At 36.9% G+C, this 15,609-nt stretch overlaps 1 protein-coding gene across 1 annotated transcript in view; it reads left to right on the forward strand.

Annotated features, from left to right (window-relative positions):
- Positions 1–15,609, forward strand: part of LOC139118370 (acyl-coenzyme A thioesterase 9, mitochondrial-like) — a 68,068-nt gene that overhangs the window by 17,347 nt on the left and 35,112 nt on the right. The window contains 2 exon segments of the mRNA XM_070681665.1: positions 5,684–5,787; positions 6,498–6,574. Coding sequence (XP_070537766.1) covers positions 5,684–5,787; positions 6,498–6,574 — 181 coding nt within the window.

The raw sequence follows: 15,609 nt of genomic DNA on the forward strand, positions 1-15,609 counted from the left end.
ACACTATCGATGATAGATGTTGAAGCTTTTTGCAAACATGAAAGATATCAATGTAAGGGTGACATGAGTAAAATTTCATATTAATCAGTGTTTTGGTTTTGGAGAAGAAGATTTTTAAAGATAAATTACGATTTTTTGCAAAATTCAATATGGCGGCCAAACCACATGACCAATCCAAACGCCTTTTGCAAACTTGAAAGAGATCACACTTTAGATGATAGATGTAAAATTTTAGTTCAATCGGTGTGTTAGTTCTTGAGAAGAAGATTTTTAAAGATTAAATTGTGATTTCACAAAATCCAATATGGCGGCCAAACCACGTGACCGATCGAAATGCCTTTTGCAAACTTGAAAGAGATTACTGTAAGCATGACATGAGTAAAATTCCAGCGTAATCAGTGTTTTGGTTCTGGAGAAGAAGATTTTTAAAGATTAAATTACGATTTTTTGCGCAATCCAATATGGCGGCCAAACCACGTGACCAATCGAAACGCTTTTCGCAAACTTGAAATAGATCACACTGTAGATGACATTTATTAAATTTTAGTTCAATTGGTGAATATGTTCTGGAGAAGAAGATTTTTAAAGATTAAATTGTGATTTCAAAAAAGCCAATATTGCGGCCAAACCACGTGACCAATCGAAATGTCTTTTGCAAACTTTAAAGAGATCACTGTAAGAATGACATGATTTAAATTTGAGCTTAATCGATGTTTCGGTTCTGGAGAAGAAGATTTTTAAAGATTAAATGACTATTTTAGAAAATCCAATATGGCGGCCAAGGTCACGTGACCGCATGCGATTTTATTTGCAAATTCTAAAGACCTTAGGTCATGCTTACTATACAAAAAATTTCAAATCGACTAGACCCCTAGGTCTTCTGGACAAGCCATTTTTAGGTTTTTGGAAAATCCAATATGGCCGCCAGGTCACGTGACCAATCAAAATTTCAAGGGTCAGGTGCACGAGTACTAATTGATACCTACTAGCCCTGCAAATTTGAGAAGTTTTTGTTCAGCCGTTTAAGAGATCTAGGTCGACAAAGAATCGGCAGAAGAAGAAGAAAAAGAGGAAGAAGAGGAAGTAGTAGAACTTGAGCAATAACAATAGGGTCCCAGCCGGTCGGCTTGGGCCCCTAATTACGTGGATTTAAACTGTTTTCGAAGGCATTGACCTGATTTTTTTTCACACGAAAAATTTCCTGATTACAGTTCGAATTTTAGTAAGCCGACGTGCGTTGCACTGCAGTAGGCGTAAATTGAAGGTATATAACCAGCTGGACGTATGATATGTACTGCTTTTCGGTCTATCCACGCAAATAAGAATCCGCCCAGAGAGGTTAAAATGCGATCAGACATCTAAATTCACTTCAAAAGCGATCGTCAGGTTAAATCCAAATGTGAGCTTCTGAACGTAGAAATTTTCATATCCTATATCAAGGTTCTTACTTTGCATACCCATATAGTCAAATAATCTTGAGGGTCTTTGTTTCTGTTTGCGAAATATAGTTACGATTGTCTTTTTTATCATTATTGTTATATAAATTATCCTTTTTGCCTCCCGAGTGGTATAAAAGTTCTTCATCTACAGATTTTTATACCAAACCTGAGGGCTCTTAATTTTAAGCATAACATTACACATTAATGAAATATTTTTCATTTACTGTGCTTAAAATATGAGTGTTTCATCCAGAATGGCAACAACAAGGGGGATTTTCCCCTTTACCAGAAAATTTCGGGAGTATTTCACTAGTTCATGTGTTCTACTTGTACCTCTAAGGTGTGACTGGCACCATTTCATTGGGGGTGGGGGAGTGGTCCCCCTTGACAAATTAATTGGGGTGTCAACATTTCAATAGAGGGGGAATCCCCTATCCCCTATCTAGATGTAACACTGTATAATACCATCTACATATCAAATTTATATCATTAATAATAGTGAATTATTATAGTTTACCTCCTAAAAGCATAGAGGCTCTAAAGACTTCAGTTTAATTGTTCAAAATATCGTCAACATTACCACATTTTATCATTTTTAATTATGAATTATCATATTTAGGCCTAATATCCCAGGAAAATGGCTTTTATGATATGAACACGTATTGCCCTGGAACACACTGCTGACAATGTTCCTGAAAACACTAGAAATTCAGGTGACTGTGGGCTGTAAAAAGTAAATTTTAGCTCATTTTTCAGGGTTTCCGGCCTTCGGCCGGGAGGGGTAACACCCCCTCCCGGACCCTCTCCCGACGACGACCGCTTTGTGGTCATGGCAGCTGCAAGCCGCCTACTTTTCCATTCTGGCCCCCTACTTCAAAAGTTATTGAAACCCCTGGTACTTAGGGGGGATCTGAAAAAAAATAAGATTTCAATCGAGATTCCGCCAGCACCCCCCCCCCCCCAAATTGTTATTTGTGAACGCAGCCTTACATTGCTGACATACATCCATTGTTATTTTTGAAAACGATTTACTACCAGGCCTTCTATTTTTACAGTACTTAGTAGTGACACTGGAATTAAGAAGTATACCAGTATTAGATTACCTAAAATATGTAGAGAACATGGTGGGAATGTTAACATGAGTGTCAACTCCTTACTCTGTACCTGGTCTCCAATCACACCTGTTTTATTTATGTCTCCAACTATATGGAGTAGTTCTCACATAAACTATTTGTTTGTGAAGTTTTTATTGAATCAGATGTATTTTCATGGAAAGAATCATGTCAAAATATCTACATTGAGACTACATCATTTAAGGGCCAAAAGCTTTAACTTTTTTAATTTTTTCATTAATTTTGTTCTGTATGTTCTACTCCCCAAAGCATGTGTAGATGCTGAGTATTTAGCTTGTCAACTCAGCCTGTGCAAGTATACACTGCATTATTATGTTGATAAGTGAATTCAACTCTGGACTAGAAATCAAATGTTAACAATTAGAGTGTATACTACATATATTCTCACATTGTTAACAAGCTTACTGATGGGTGTTTCAACTTGATTTTGGAAATAAAGGAAGAACTTGCTGTTAACAATAACATACAAACTATTATGGAAAATCATTGAAAGTTCAGCTACTAACCCTTAAATAATATTACAATATACTCTTAATTCAATTGTGAATTAATACGCTGATTGGCATGATTTATCTGCCTGTAGGAAGTTGCGTTGAACATAGACAATTATTCAGTATCGTTGTCATTCATAGGAAGGAAATTCATTGAAAAAACTGGAAAACTTTCCAAGAATAACAAAGTGGCCATGGTTTAATTCAGTCTCACCTGCTAGACCTAACAACTGTGTTCGGAATACTTAATACTGCACATGCAGGACTGTGCTTGTGGCAAAGTTCAAACTTACACAACAAGAGTTGGATGGATATCTCTGCATGTTAATGTAGCTTCAGCCATTTGAAAAGAAAACATTAAATGAATTTGATAAAATCAAAGCATTTATTGACCTCAATCCATATTCAGCAGTATTGCACAGTTTTCCTGACATTAAATCTGTTATGATCAAGATTTGTTGCCTCTATGTACAGTGGTGAATTGCCAGCTATAATTTTATGTCATAAATGTACAGGATAAGTATTTTTCTTCTTTATTTGGCTCAGGGAAACCATGAATTGCATGCTGGTTATTCATATCAGGTGTTTTGATTCAATTGTATCAACCAGTGTGGTTGCCAAGCAGCCATTTTGAATGAATAATGTACAGAGACACATACCAATGCCTCAACTGATAGATGGATAACACTATGTATTCACGTTTTGTTAACCCTTCTCCTGCCAGACAGTATCACTTCCCCATCAGCCAAGTCTGTTAAAAGCGGTATTGAGCCAAAACATAACATATTTTCACCACTTGGCTTGGTCTGTTATAGCATCTTTAGTCCAAAAAAATCAAGTTTAAAGTATCTATGTTTTTAGCAGCCTTCAAATTCACACTATTAAGTTAAAATGCACCGTATGGAATATTTTGTGTTTCATTAAATTTAACCATCTTGACCTGGTGCTGAAATATGGACTTGGCAGGAAAAGGGTTAATTTGAGGTGCCACTCAGGCAAACTGACTGTCTGAGTTTGACTCATTGAACATTTTTTAACAAAGATATCAGCAGGATAAATTTCTTGAATGATGTATCTGAAGCTACAGAAAATAATCACACTAAGTCTTGTAAGCATTCATTAAAAGTAATTGTATGTGAAAAGAAAATTTTACAATAGAATAGATCAGTTGACAATGATATCTCCCGCTTAACAATTCAAATTTTGGATTTTACCATACATATTCCTTTCATGGTTGCATAACAACAAAAATTCATTTGTGACATTGTCTTCATGTGATTTTTGTGTTTTCTTTTGAGGACCACAATGGAAATAAGTTTTTAACTTTTTGTGCAATCCTCGGCAAGTAATATTCAGTGGCGTTTCCTTTAATTGTAACATTTTAATTGTGCTTGGTGTTTTTTCATTTGTATTTCTGTGTATTTACTTTAACATTTTGTATTTTATCGTTTTTCTGAATATTTGCCTATAAAAATCAAATCAAATCAAGTTGCCATCTCCTAAGACATATGTAATGGAGAGTCCCTTCACATGGGATATAGTGTAGAACACCATAGAATGTCATTGATGGATAATAAGGCATTATCACATGCACAAGCCAAGTTTGTCGTCTCCGAACAAAAAATACGGGATTTATTCTCTGGTCGTTCTACGTCACGACAACCCGCGTCTATGTCATCAATTTTGGTGCGTCGGACCTTTTTTGTCGATCTTCGGTGTGCTCGTAAATATGTAAACAAACAGCATGGTGGCCGACGTTTCTCCCACGATCAAAAGTCAAGAATGAAATCGATATTTTCACAGACTACGACATTACTAATCCGAACAATGTAAACACAAGAGTGTACCGCCTGTATATTCCGAAGGAATTACGTGAATAATTTGCGGAAACAATGAACTCGAAGCTGGTCGCGTATACCGTGGGTTCCGTACGCATTGCAAACAGGGTCAGGCGCGACGTACACAGTGTTCGCGCCGTCGAGATTCAGTCCGGCGATATTTGTTCCCGAAAAATAGCGTATCTTCGTCTGTGATAAATTTCTAGGACTATGCTATCTTTGAAATAGAGTATAACTTTGCGGAAGGTAGCCTACATGTAGACCGAGAGCTGTCATTTGCTCCACATATGAACGACCGTGAGCGCAAATGCACACGACGGACGACTGGAAATGATTGACAACTTGTGCACGGCGTACTGATATTTATTCCTAAAGTAGTTCAAAAGTTTAAACGCGGAATCGTCATGGAAAACTTATTTTATTTTGCAAAAAATAACGAATTATTGGCTTGTGCATGTGATAAGTATATTATTCCCTAATATTTTTCTTCATTCAGCTCGGAAAATACTCGTGACGTAATGACCGTGTCACCACTCGTCTTCGACTCGTGGTGACACGGTCATTACGTCACTCGTATTTTCCTTCGCTGAACGAAGAAAAATATTAGGGAATAATATCTAAATATATAAATGTCTTATCTTGTCGTATTTGATAAGGTAGCCACTGTGGTACAGATTGTCAATTTGGACATTTATTAGCTTGGCATAAGAATTGCACTTCAAAGCCAGTAGATGCCAGCAGTTCTGTTGTGTAATTTACCTGATTCCCATTCTGTACTGCAGATTTACAATCCAAATTAATTGTACCAAACAAAGACATCAAAGTGACTGGATATGTATCATGGGCAGGTGCCACTTCAATGGAAGTTACAATGAATGTCTTGCAGGTAATGAATTTTGATGTTTTTACAGTCAGGATAGTTTGAATTCAAAAAATGCTTAAGGTGTAATAATTTAAAAAAGTGTTTCAATTACTTCTGTTTAACATTGAAATGATCACTTTTTGTCTTTATTTCACAGTGTATAAACTTTCACAATACAATTGAACTTGATAAATGTATATGTGTGTATGCCATTATATTGAATTCAGTGTCAAACCACAGTACAATCTTTCTACTCAAGCAAACATGTCACGTAGCGTTGTGCTTCTCCTGAAAAAGCTGCAGGCAATCTGAAATACAAATGGCTAATTTTAGAACAAGATGCTATCAAAGAACAATGATAAAATCTCCTTGCAAGTAATGTTACAAGTTTCCATTAACGGCAAAGGTCTAAATGACTGCAAGTACTATAATAATGCAATGAGTGGCCAGCTCAGTCAGTTACAATGTATGCAATGAGTGGCCGGCCATACATCAATCAGTTGTGCATGTCTTGGATACATGTAAATGTCGAACAAACTATTTTAATGTTTTCTACTGCAAATGCTGCATAAATTGATTAAACCGTGAAGATTTCAAGATGTTCTGCATATCACTGTCAATTTTTGAGAATTCCCATAAAAAATTTGTTGTCATATTATGATGATAATTTCTTAAATAGGGCTGCTGCATATTTATCTGTAGAGAAAACATGAGCTGTCTTTGTCATTTTTTAGGTTGCGGATGATGGTTGTTGGTCACAGATTATGGATGCAAATTTTGTAATGGTATCAAGGGATCCCAAAAATGAAAGGTATTGTGGTAGTTTCATTATCCATCTGATAAGAGTAGCATTTCAGAAAATGTTGTCTTGTTCACCTTATTTTTTCATTAATTTTTATGAAACTAAATGTTAAATGGTTAAATATTAAAACTAATGTTAAATCATTGTATTATGAGCAGTTCTTTCAGTCTTAGTAGTATGTTGAAAGTCTAATGTATCTGCTATTTCATATAGAAGAATGGAACAAAGTATAGACACATACATGTAGGTACTGTACCAGGTCCACAGGGAAGTTCTCATCTATATTCACTTTATGGCAAAATTGTCTATTTTTTAGAAGTTTTTATCAAAATACATTCTGCAAATTAGTTAAATGCTTAATTCATTTTATGAGTCTGTTCTACAAGATGTGTCTGCATAATTTGTCCTCATCTCCACAAATAAATTCCAGTAAACTCTTTACTTTCTGGTTTTCATGATTTTTTTTTCATTCGATGAAAAAGCGAAATAAAAATCTACTTTAGCTTTTATATGTTATATGTTCATCAACAAACTCCCCCTAGTCTCAGCAAATATTTTTGTAATTTTTGAACTCAAGTCCTTTTTAGAATGTTTCTAAAGATCATCATCATCATCACAAATAAATTGTTGCTCAGATAGATACTACGATATTTCACAAATGTGGAAGTGAAGGAAAATGCTTAAATTGGTCAAAATGCTTAAAAGATGGCTGACTTGAGTGCTGTAAATTTTAATATAAATATGCCTTGCATAGATTTTTGACCTTTCCTCTGTTTATCAATAACGAGCATTGTATTTATTTATTTCAGTGTAGCAAAATGTAACACGTATCATTCTATATGTTTTCTATATTTATTTTCACTTCTTCAAATGGTTTTCAAACAGCCTGCAATTGTTGTTGAATTGATAAGATTGTCCTTGACTTCTCAAAAGTAGAAATGATGCAGCTAAAATCAGTGACTGCACAAATAGAAATTTTATACAACAAGACAGTAAATAGTACATGGCAGTAATAAGTTCTGTGTAAAAATTCATTGTTATTGTTAGATGGGCTTCATCCTGTTCTTTCCTGTAAGCCTATCAACATATATAAAGTGTCAAAAGATTGCTCTGTTCAAATTGGATGGATACAGTCAAATAGCAAACTGTCATGTGACATCTCAATTTCCTCATCTGCAAACCATTACGTCCCTTAAATGTCTCAATGAATTGTTGGTGACCAAATGTGTCACTCTGATGGTTTTAAAATGGGCAGTGTGTCAGTCTGATGGTTTTGAATGGACACTGTGTCAATCTGGTGGTTTTAAAATGGACACTGTGTCAATCCAGCAGTTTTGACATGGGCAATGCGTCAATCTGATGGTTTTGAAATGGGTAGTGTGTCAATCAAGCAGTTTTGAAATGGGTAGTGTGTCAATGTGGTGGTTTTGAAATGGAACTGTGTCTATCTGGTGGTTTTAAAATGGACACTCTGTCAATCTGGCAGTTTTGAATATCTGCTGAATGATTACGATTAGTCACTCAACTCAAAGTGTTCCCTTGAGATTTAAGAAAATTTTACATCTTTACATTTTGACCCCGGGCAGTCTAAACTCTCTGAGTAAGATGGCATACTTATTCATGAAATCTAGCAAATTATTACATTGACTGCACTCATAAGAAATGGCATGAAGCTAGACTTATAAGATTGGGTTACACCTGATGAGAATTATGGTCAGAATTTTAATTCTTTTGGTTCAGAAAAAAAAGATTTGTTGAGAGGCAAGCGAAAAATTGTTGTTCTGCAAATGTATTCACAGTGATAGCAAAGGCAGGGATCAAATGGCAAACCTGAAGATCAGTAAGCCTATCTTCCTTTATTAATATTATATAGGGCTCAGCCCTTGGTGTCGTGCCAGGGGTTTAGATTAGAAATATTATTAGTATTGCTTCATGATTAGTAATAGTAAAGGATAAATTTGAATTAAATTGTTACTTGCTAGATACGTTTGTACCAGTACGACCACTATGCCCAGTTTACTATCTGATGAAAACAGTTCACGTACACGATGTCAGACCCTACAGGTATAGATTTTCTGTTCAATGTGTAAAACTATTGGACAAAAATTGGCAATTTTTAACACGATAACTGCCTATTGTGTTTATCAAGGAATATATTGTGCCATCATCGTTGCAATAATAACTGCACTACTCTGCAACTTCGACTTGCAAGCTGAAAACTAGAGTTCCGTCTTAAAACTGGAAATTTTTGCATCTAGTTATTGACACAGAAGGCGCTATTCTAAAATTCAATCCCAGCATTCTTTGCGTATGCCCTCATTCATATGCACGACACTTTTCTCTCTTTTTCTATTTTTTAGGCATGATAGTAACAATATTTTGTATCAGTGACAAAGTGGATAATAATACTTTGTGCTTAATTAAAGAGACATATTTTATTTCTGGAATGTTCTAAAATAATACTTTGCACAATTCGTATTTGCTCATTTACGAGCACTCAAAACAACTTGGTAGCGCCTATGAAAGCCGGGTACACTTCCGGTTACTTGAATAGTATATTATGAATCTGTGCATGCGTAGTCAGTAAGCCACTGGCGCGACTATTAATCAGTGATTGCATAAAGACTCTTTCCATTATCAATGAATCCAAACATACCTGCTAGGATAGTGTTGAATTCTACTGTAGCTTACTCCATAGGATAGGGTGGATTGTACCGTAGTTACCCCCTAAGATAGTGTTGAATTGTATTGTAGCTTACCCCCTAGGATAGTGTTGAATTGTACTGTAGCTTACCACTTGGGTAGTGTTGAATATTACTGTAGCTTAGCATGGGCCTTATTGGCTTTTGAAGTCTTGCTGAACAAAATTTTTAAAAGAAATTTCTCCTGTAATGTTATATAATTCAGTGTTTTGGTTAAAAAGAATATACGTGTACATCTAAATGGAGAGAAACACGTTTCATGGTTTCTAACAAACTTATTCACTGAAATGGAAAGGAATAGCAAAAACATGGTCAATATTAAAAGCCCCAAAAAATTGCTCTACAGAAGTATTTTCAAAAACTGAAAGTAGAAATAGGCATGTCTAGAAAAACATGCTTTAAATCACACTGGTCTTAGGCAAGTAGTGTTATTAAAAACTATTTGAAATAATGAAAACTATTGAGAATAATTTTGCATGAATATTGAGGACTATCCAAATCTAGTTCAAGCATATTCACAAACAAAACATGATTAGGCTTGACCCATAAAAACTTTCCTCTCTACAATGAAATTGATAAAAGTTACCTAAAAAATTTGCAGTTCTCAAGATTTAACAATAACCATGGATACATCTGTGTATCTTACATTTACCATCTCATGACTGATTGTGATGGTAGAGTTGGAGAAGAAGAAATGACATTTGAAACGTCAGATCGTGACTTACCTGTCTATAAGTTTTTGTGAATACAGTGAAAGTGAGAGACCCACCACAAACACTGTTTGCCCTGCAAAGATGGTATTTATAGATGTCAGAAATGTATAAGAATGCATGTAAACACCCATTTACTTGTCCAGTACCATGATATATGTAAAGACATGCATTTTAAATTTTCTCAGGCAGTGTGTATACTGAATTAAAGTTAGGAGCTGGATAGTTATGCTTTGTAAACACAGCCATTTAGGCAGCACTTAAGGGACCGTTCAGTTTTTACGGCCTGGGGGTGGTGGGGGGGGGGTGGGTGGGTGGGGGTGGCAGCAAAATCTTATCGCTTGTGTTCAAAAAAATATAGTCCCCCCTGCATTTTTCGTGAAAAAAAGATGACCCCCCCTTTGTCAGACGGAAAATTTGATGACCCCCCCCCCCCCCCAAAACCGCTGAAAAATAACCAAAACCAATATGTCACATTTACCCGCCACGGTTTAGATTTAAACTCAGGTATGCGGTGCACTTTATTCGTATAGCAGAGATGCCAGTTGTTACGTGCAGAGAAAACGAACAAAAGGGTGAACTCAGCAGTTAACGTTTAAACAAAATTTATTACGAAAAAAAACTAATTGCTAAGTCAGGGATAGAGTACAAGCGTTAAAAGTGTACAGACTACTTATCTCAGCTGGGACGGCAAAGCTCCAGTCTCAGAGTTGTAACAGTCAGTCGGATGAATGAACAGTCCTTTGGCTTGCAGGCTTGAAGCTGCACAAAGTCCACAGTATAAATCCAGCGTTGACAGTGAAGGTCTTGAAAAGTCTTGAGAATGACTACTGCTGGAGTTTAGTAACACACAAGAGACACGATCCCAAAAGTCTGACTGGAAGCTGTGCGCGTCCCTTTTATAAAGGCATATAAGAACAATCTAGAACTTTTATTGACATGCTAATTACTGTTCTAAAATTATCTCCCTTACACAACTAATCAACTTTCCAGAACATTCCAAACATGACTAATTGAATTCAAGGTTGTGAGGTCATCAAGGGCAGTGACCTTGAGAATGTTCTAGACTAATTGAACTCAGGTCATGATGAGTGTGGGGGAAATGACCTACATAACACACCCCCTCTTCAAAAAAAGAAAATTTTTCAAAGAAAAATCTTCTTTTACAAATGTAATCTTGAAAAGGATTTAAGTACTCAAATTTTGTTTTACTCTAAAGTAAAATTTCTTGAAAGTGAACAACAATAAACTCTAAATACGAGAGAGACAGTCTGCAATTAAATTGTCTCTGCCTTTGATATGTCTAATATCAAGATTAAACTCCTGTAACATTAAACTCCATCTTAGCAATCTCTGATTTTTGCCTTTAAATTTCTGCAGAAAAACAAGAGGGTTGTGATCAATATAAACCACTATTGGCTGATTTGAAGAAGTAACATAAACTTCAAAATGCTGTAAAGCTAATATCAAAGATAAACACTCTTTTTCAATTGTAGAGTAGTTTCTCTGGGATTTGTTAAATTTGCGTGAAAAATAGCAAACAGGATGATCTACACCATGACTATCCTCTTGCAATAAAACAGCACCAGCAGCCGTATCACTAGCATCTACAGCTAATTTGAATGGCAAAGTGAAATCTGGTGCAGACAACACTGGAGCACTTTGCAGTATGGCTTTAAGTGTATCAAATGCCTGTTGGCATTGCTCTGACCAAACAAACTTTACTTTCTTTTTAAGTAAGTTAGTCAAAGGCTCAGTAATTGTGGAGAAATTTGGACAGAATTTTCTGTAGTAACCAGCCATACCGAGAAAGCGCATCAGTTGTCGTTTGCAGTTTGGTATGGGAAAACTTGAAATGGCACTGATTTTGGCATCAACAGGTTTTACCTCACCCTGTCCTACAGTATGTCCGGGTAAGTTACCCTTGCCCATACAAACTCAGATTTGGCAAGGTTGACAGTCAACATTGCTTTACTCAGTCTCTCAAAGAACTTCCGCATGAGCTTGATGTGTTCCTCCCAGGTGTCACTATACAGGACGACGTCGTCAACGTAGGCTGCACACCCGTCTAGCCCGGATATGACGTCGTTGATCATCCGTTGGAACGTTGCCGGAGAGTTCTTCATTCCGAATGGCATCACCTTGTACTGGAACAATCCGTCTGGTGTAACAAAGGCGGATATTTCACGAGCACGATCCGTCAGAGGGACTTGCCAAAATCCCTTCAGTAGGTCAAATTTTGTCACATACTTGGCTTTTCCCACTCGGTCGATGCAGTCATCAATCCTCGGGATTGGGAAAGTGTCTGTCTTTGTTAAAGTGTTGACCTTCCTAAAGTCCGTGCACATACGATAACTGTGGTCTGATTTGGGAACAAGTATGCACGGCGAACTCCAGTTACTTTTACTGGGTTCAATAAAGTCATTGTCCAGCAGGTATTTGACTTCTTCCTGGAGATATTTCGCTTTTGTTGGATTCAGTCTGTATGGATGTTGTTTTACAGGCGTACTGTCCCCAACATCAACGTCGTGATAGATGACGTTTGTCATCGTTGGAACATCTTGAAACAGGTGTTTATATTCATGGAGCAGTTCTTTCACCTGTTGTTGTTGTTCTGGCTGGAGGTGTGCCAACTTTGTAGACCCCAGCTTCTCCAGGATTTCTGAGTTCTGAAGCTTGACCGAGCCCAGCTTTGAGTTTAGAGTATTTTCACTCAAGTCAGTTTCAGTATCACTATCTTCATAATGGTTTGAACTGACTGCACTGACAGGCTTTGTTTTAGTAGGATTATCCCTATCCAAATATGGCTTAAGCATATTTATGTGACATAGCTGTTTTTGTTTTCGCCTGTCAGGTGTTATTATGATGTAATTTAAATCACTCAATTTCTTATCAATTAGATATGGCCCAAAGTAACGAGCATGGAATGGTTTTCCAGGAATTGGAAGTAGAACAAGAACCTTTTGACCTGGTTCAAACTTCCGTTTTGAGGTGTTTTTATCGTATTTGATTTTCATTGACTGCTGAGATGACTCAAGATTTTCTCTGGCTAATTCACATGCTTTAGAGAGTTTTGTACGAAAATCTGACACATATTGCAAAATATTCAGACAATCATCATCGTCTGATAGGAATTTCTCTTTAACGAGCTTGAGTGGGCCACGGACTGTATGTCCAAATACAAGCTCAAATGGGCTAAAACCAAGAGACTCCTGAATTGACTCTCTAACAGCAAAGAGCAGAAAATGAATTCCTTCATCCCACTGCTTCTCTGTGTCAAAACAGTAGGTCCTAATCATGTTTTCAAAGTTTGATGAAATCGCTCAAGAGCACCCTGACTTTCTGGATGATAGGCGGATGACCTATACTGTTTAATGCCTAGCTGATCCATTACTTGTTGAAAAATACCAGACATAAAGTTGGAGCCTTGATCGGACTGGACACATTAGGGAGGCCAAATAAAGTGAAAAATTTGACTAAAGCTCTCACTATAGTCTTTGTCTTTATATTTCTCAGTGGTATGGCTTCGGGAACCGAGTTGATGTACACATTATTGTCAGCATGTACTCATTTCCTGATCTTGTTTTTGGTGGGGCCCAACACAGTCTATTAGTATCCTACTAAATGGTTCTTGAAATGCAGGAATTGGCTGTAAAGGGGCCTTTGGAATGGTCTGATTTGGCTTTCCTACCATTTGACATGTGTGACAAGTTTTACAGAAATGTGCTACATCCTGCCTGAGATTAGGCCAATAAAAGTGACTGAGAATTTTATGATAAGTTTTCCTGACTCCTAAGTGACCAGCCCAGGGCGTTTCATGGGCCAGGCGCAATATTTCAGCACGGTAGGGCTTTGGAACCACAATTTGATGTTTTATAGCCCAATCGTCATCAACCAAAACATCTGGAGGTCTCCATTTACGCATGAGAATACCAGACTTTGTATAATAGGAAACAGAGCTATCTGAAGTTTTACCTTCATCATCTACCCTGTCAAACAAAGACAAAATATCTGGGTCTTTGTGTTGTTCTGCAATGAGATTTGATCTAGAAAATGTCTGACTTTGGTCAGCAGAAGTTTTACTGGAAGTTTCAAATCCACGAGGGATAACGGAATGATCCGTGTCAAACACCTGACTGAGAAAGGTGTCATTTAAGTCAACATCTGTGACATTATTTTTGAGAGTATTTTGATTCTCAGAAGTTTTCTTTGACATGGCTCGAGTAATGGCACATGAAGGAAATAAATCGGGTATCTCTTGTTCAATTGGCTCTGGATCCTGATCTAAACTAGGATTATCAGTCACAAGTGGATTAGTAATGACCTTGTCCCCAGCAAGGTCATTCCAAGAAGAAGGTGAATCCCTTCAAAAGGCAAAAAAGGCCTAATACCTAAAGTCACAGGTCCAGAAACAAAGTCCGAAGACAAATAGACATTATGGAGAGGAACAGGAATAAAGTCATTGCAATCTACCCCCTTAATAAGAACTTTAGAACCTGAAAATGACTTTTCAGAAAACGGCAGGGTATCTGCCAACAAAAGAGACTGGGAAGCCCCGGTATCTCTTAAATTTTGACAGGGGTAGCGGAAGAGAAATCACTAGAAAGTGATATAAAACCATCATGAATAAATGGTTCGAAAATACCCATAATGCTATCTTGAGAAGAATTGACCTTGACCTCATTAATTGGGGATAAGAGGGGTTTAACCTCAGAAAATGTGTTACACATTATTAGACTCTGATTGAGTTGATGAAGAAATAAAGCCGGTGGGCTTAGATCCACTTTGACCACTTTGACCTTCACGTTTTCTTTTCAACTTGAAACACTCTGACATTAAATGGCCGTCTTTCTTGCAATAATTACAAGAAAGTGTACCGAACTGTTTGTCAGAAGGAGATTGAGACTTGGGATCTGATGATGTGGAAGTGTTACTTGAATTTTGTGAACTGTTGTCATTTGATTTCCTACTCTCCTTTGAAAAATTCTTGGATGAAAAGGAGGAGTTAAATTTGCCTGCATTGTTTCTGTAGGAAAAGGACTGGATGGTTTGCTGAGAAATGAAGATTTGTGAGTCAATGAGTAATCATCGGCCAAACGTGCAGCAACCTCTAATGTATCTGCCTTTTGTTCATTGATAAATGTCTTGATGTCACTCCGGATGCACCTTTTAATTCCTCAATCAAAACAAGCTGTCGTAATTTGTCATAATTCTGACTGACCTTTTCCGAAGAACACCAACGATCAAACAGTTGTTCTTTTGTTCGAGCAAATTCAACATAAGTTTGATCCTTCACCTTCTCACAATCCCTAAATTTCTGACGGTAAGCTTCAGGCACCAACTCATAGCCCTTGAGAATTAATTCCTTCACAGAATCATAATCTGAAGCCTGCTCTACTGACAATTGAATGTAAATTTCTCTGGCTTTACCCACCAAAGCACTCTGCAAAAGCATAGACCAGGACTCCTTAGGCCAATTCAGACTCTGAGCAATTTTCTCAAAATGAAGGAAACATTTATCAACATCCTTTTCTTGGAAAGGGGGGACTAACCTGAAATGCTTAGTGATGTCAAAACCGTGTTGAAGGGAAGGATTTTCCTGACTGTCCGAGCTCTAAACGTTTCATTTCTA

The sequence above is a fragment of the Ptychodera flava genome, chromosome 19 (assembly GCF_041260155.1).
Source record: "Ptychodera flava strain L36383 chromosome 19, AS_Pfla_20210202, whole genome shotgun sequence".
Lineage (NCBI taxonomy): Eukaryota > Metazoa > Hemichordata > Enteropneusta > Ptychoderidae > Ptychodera > Ptychodera flava.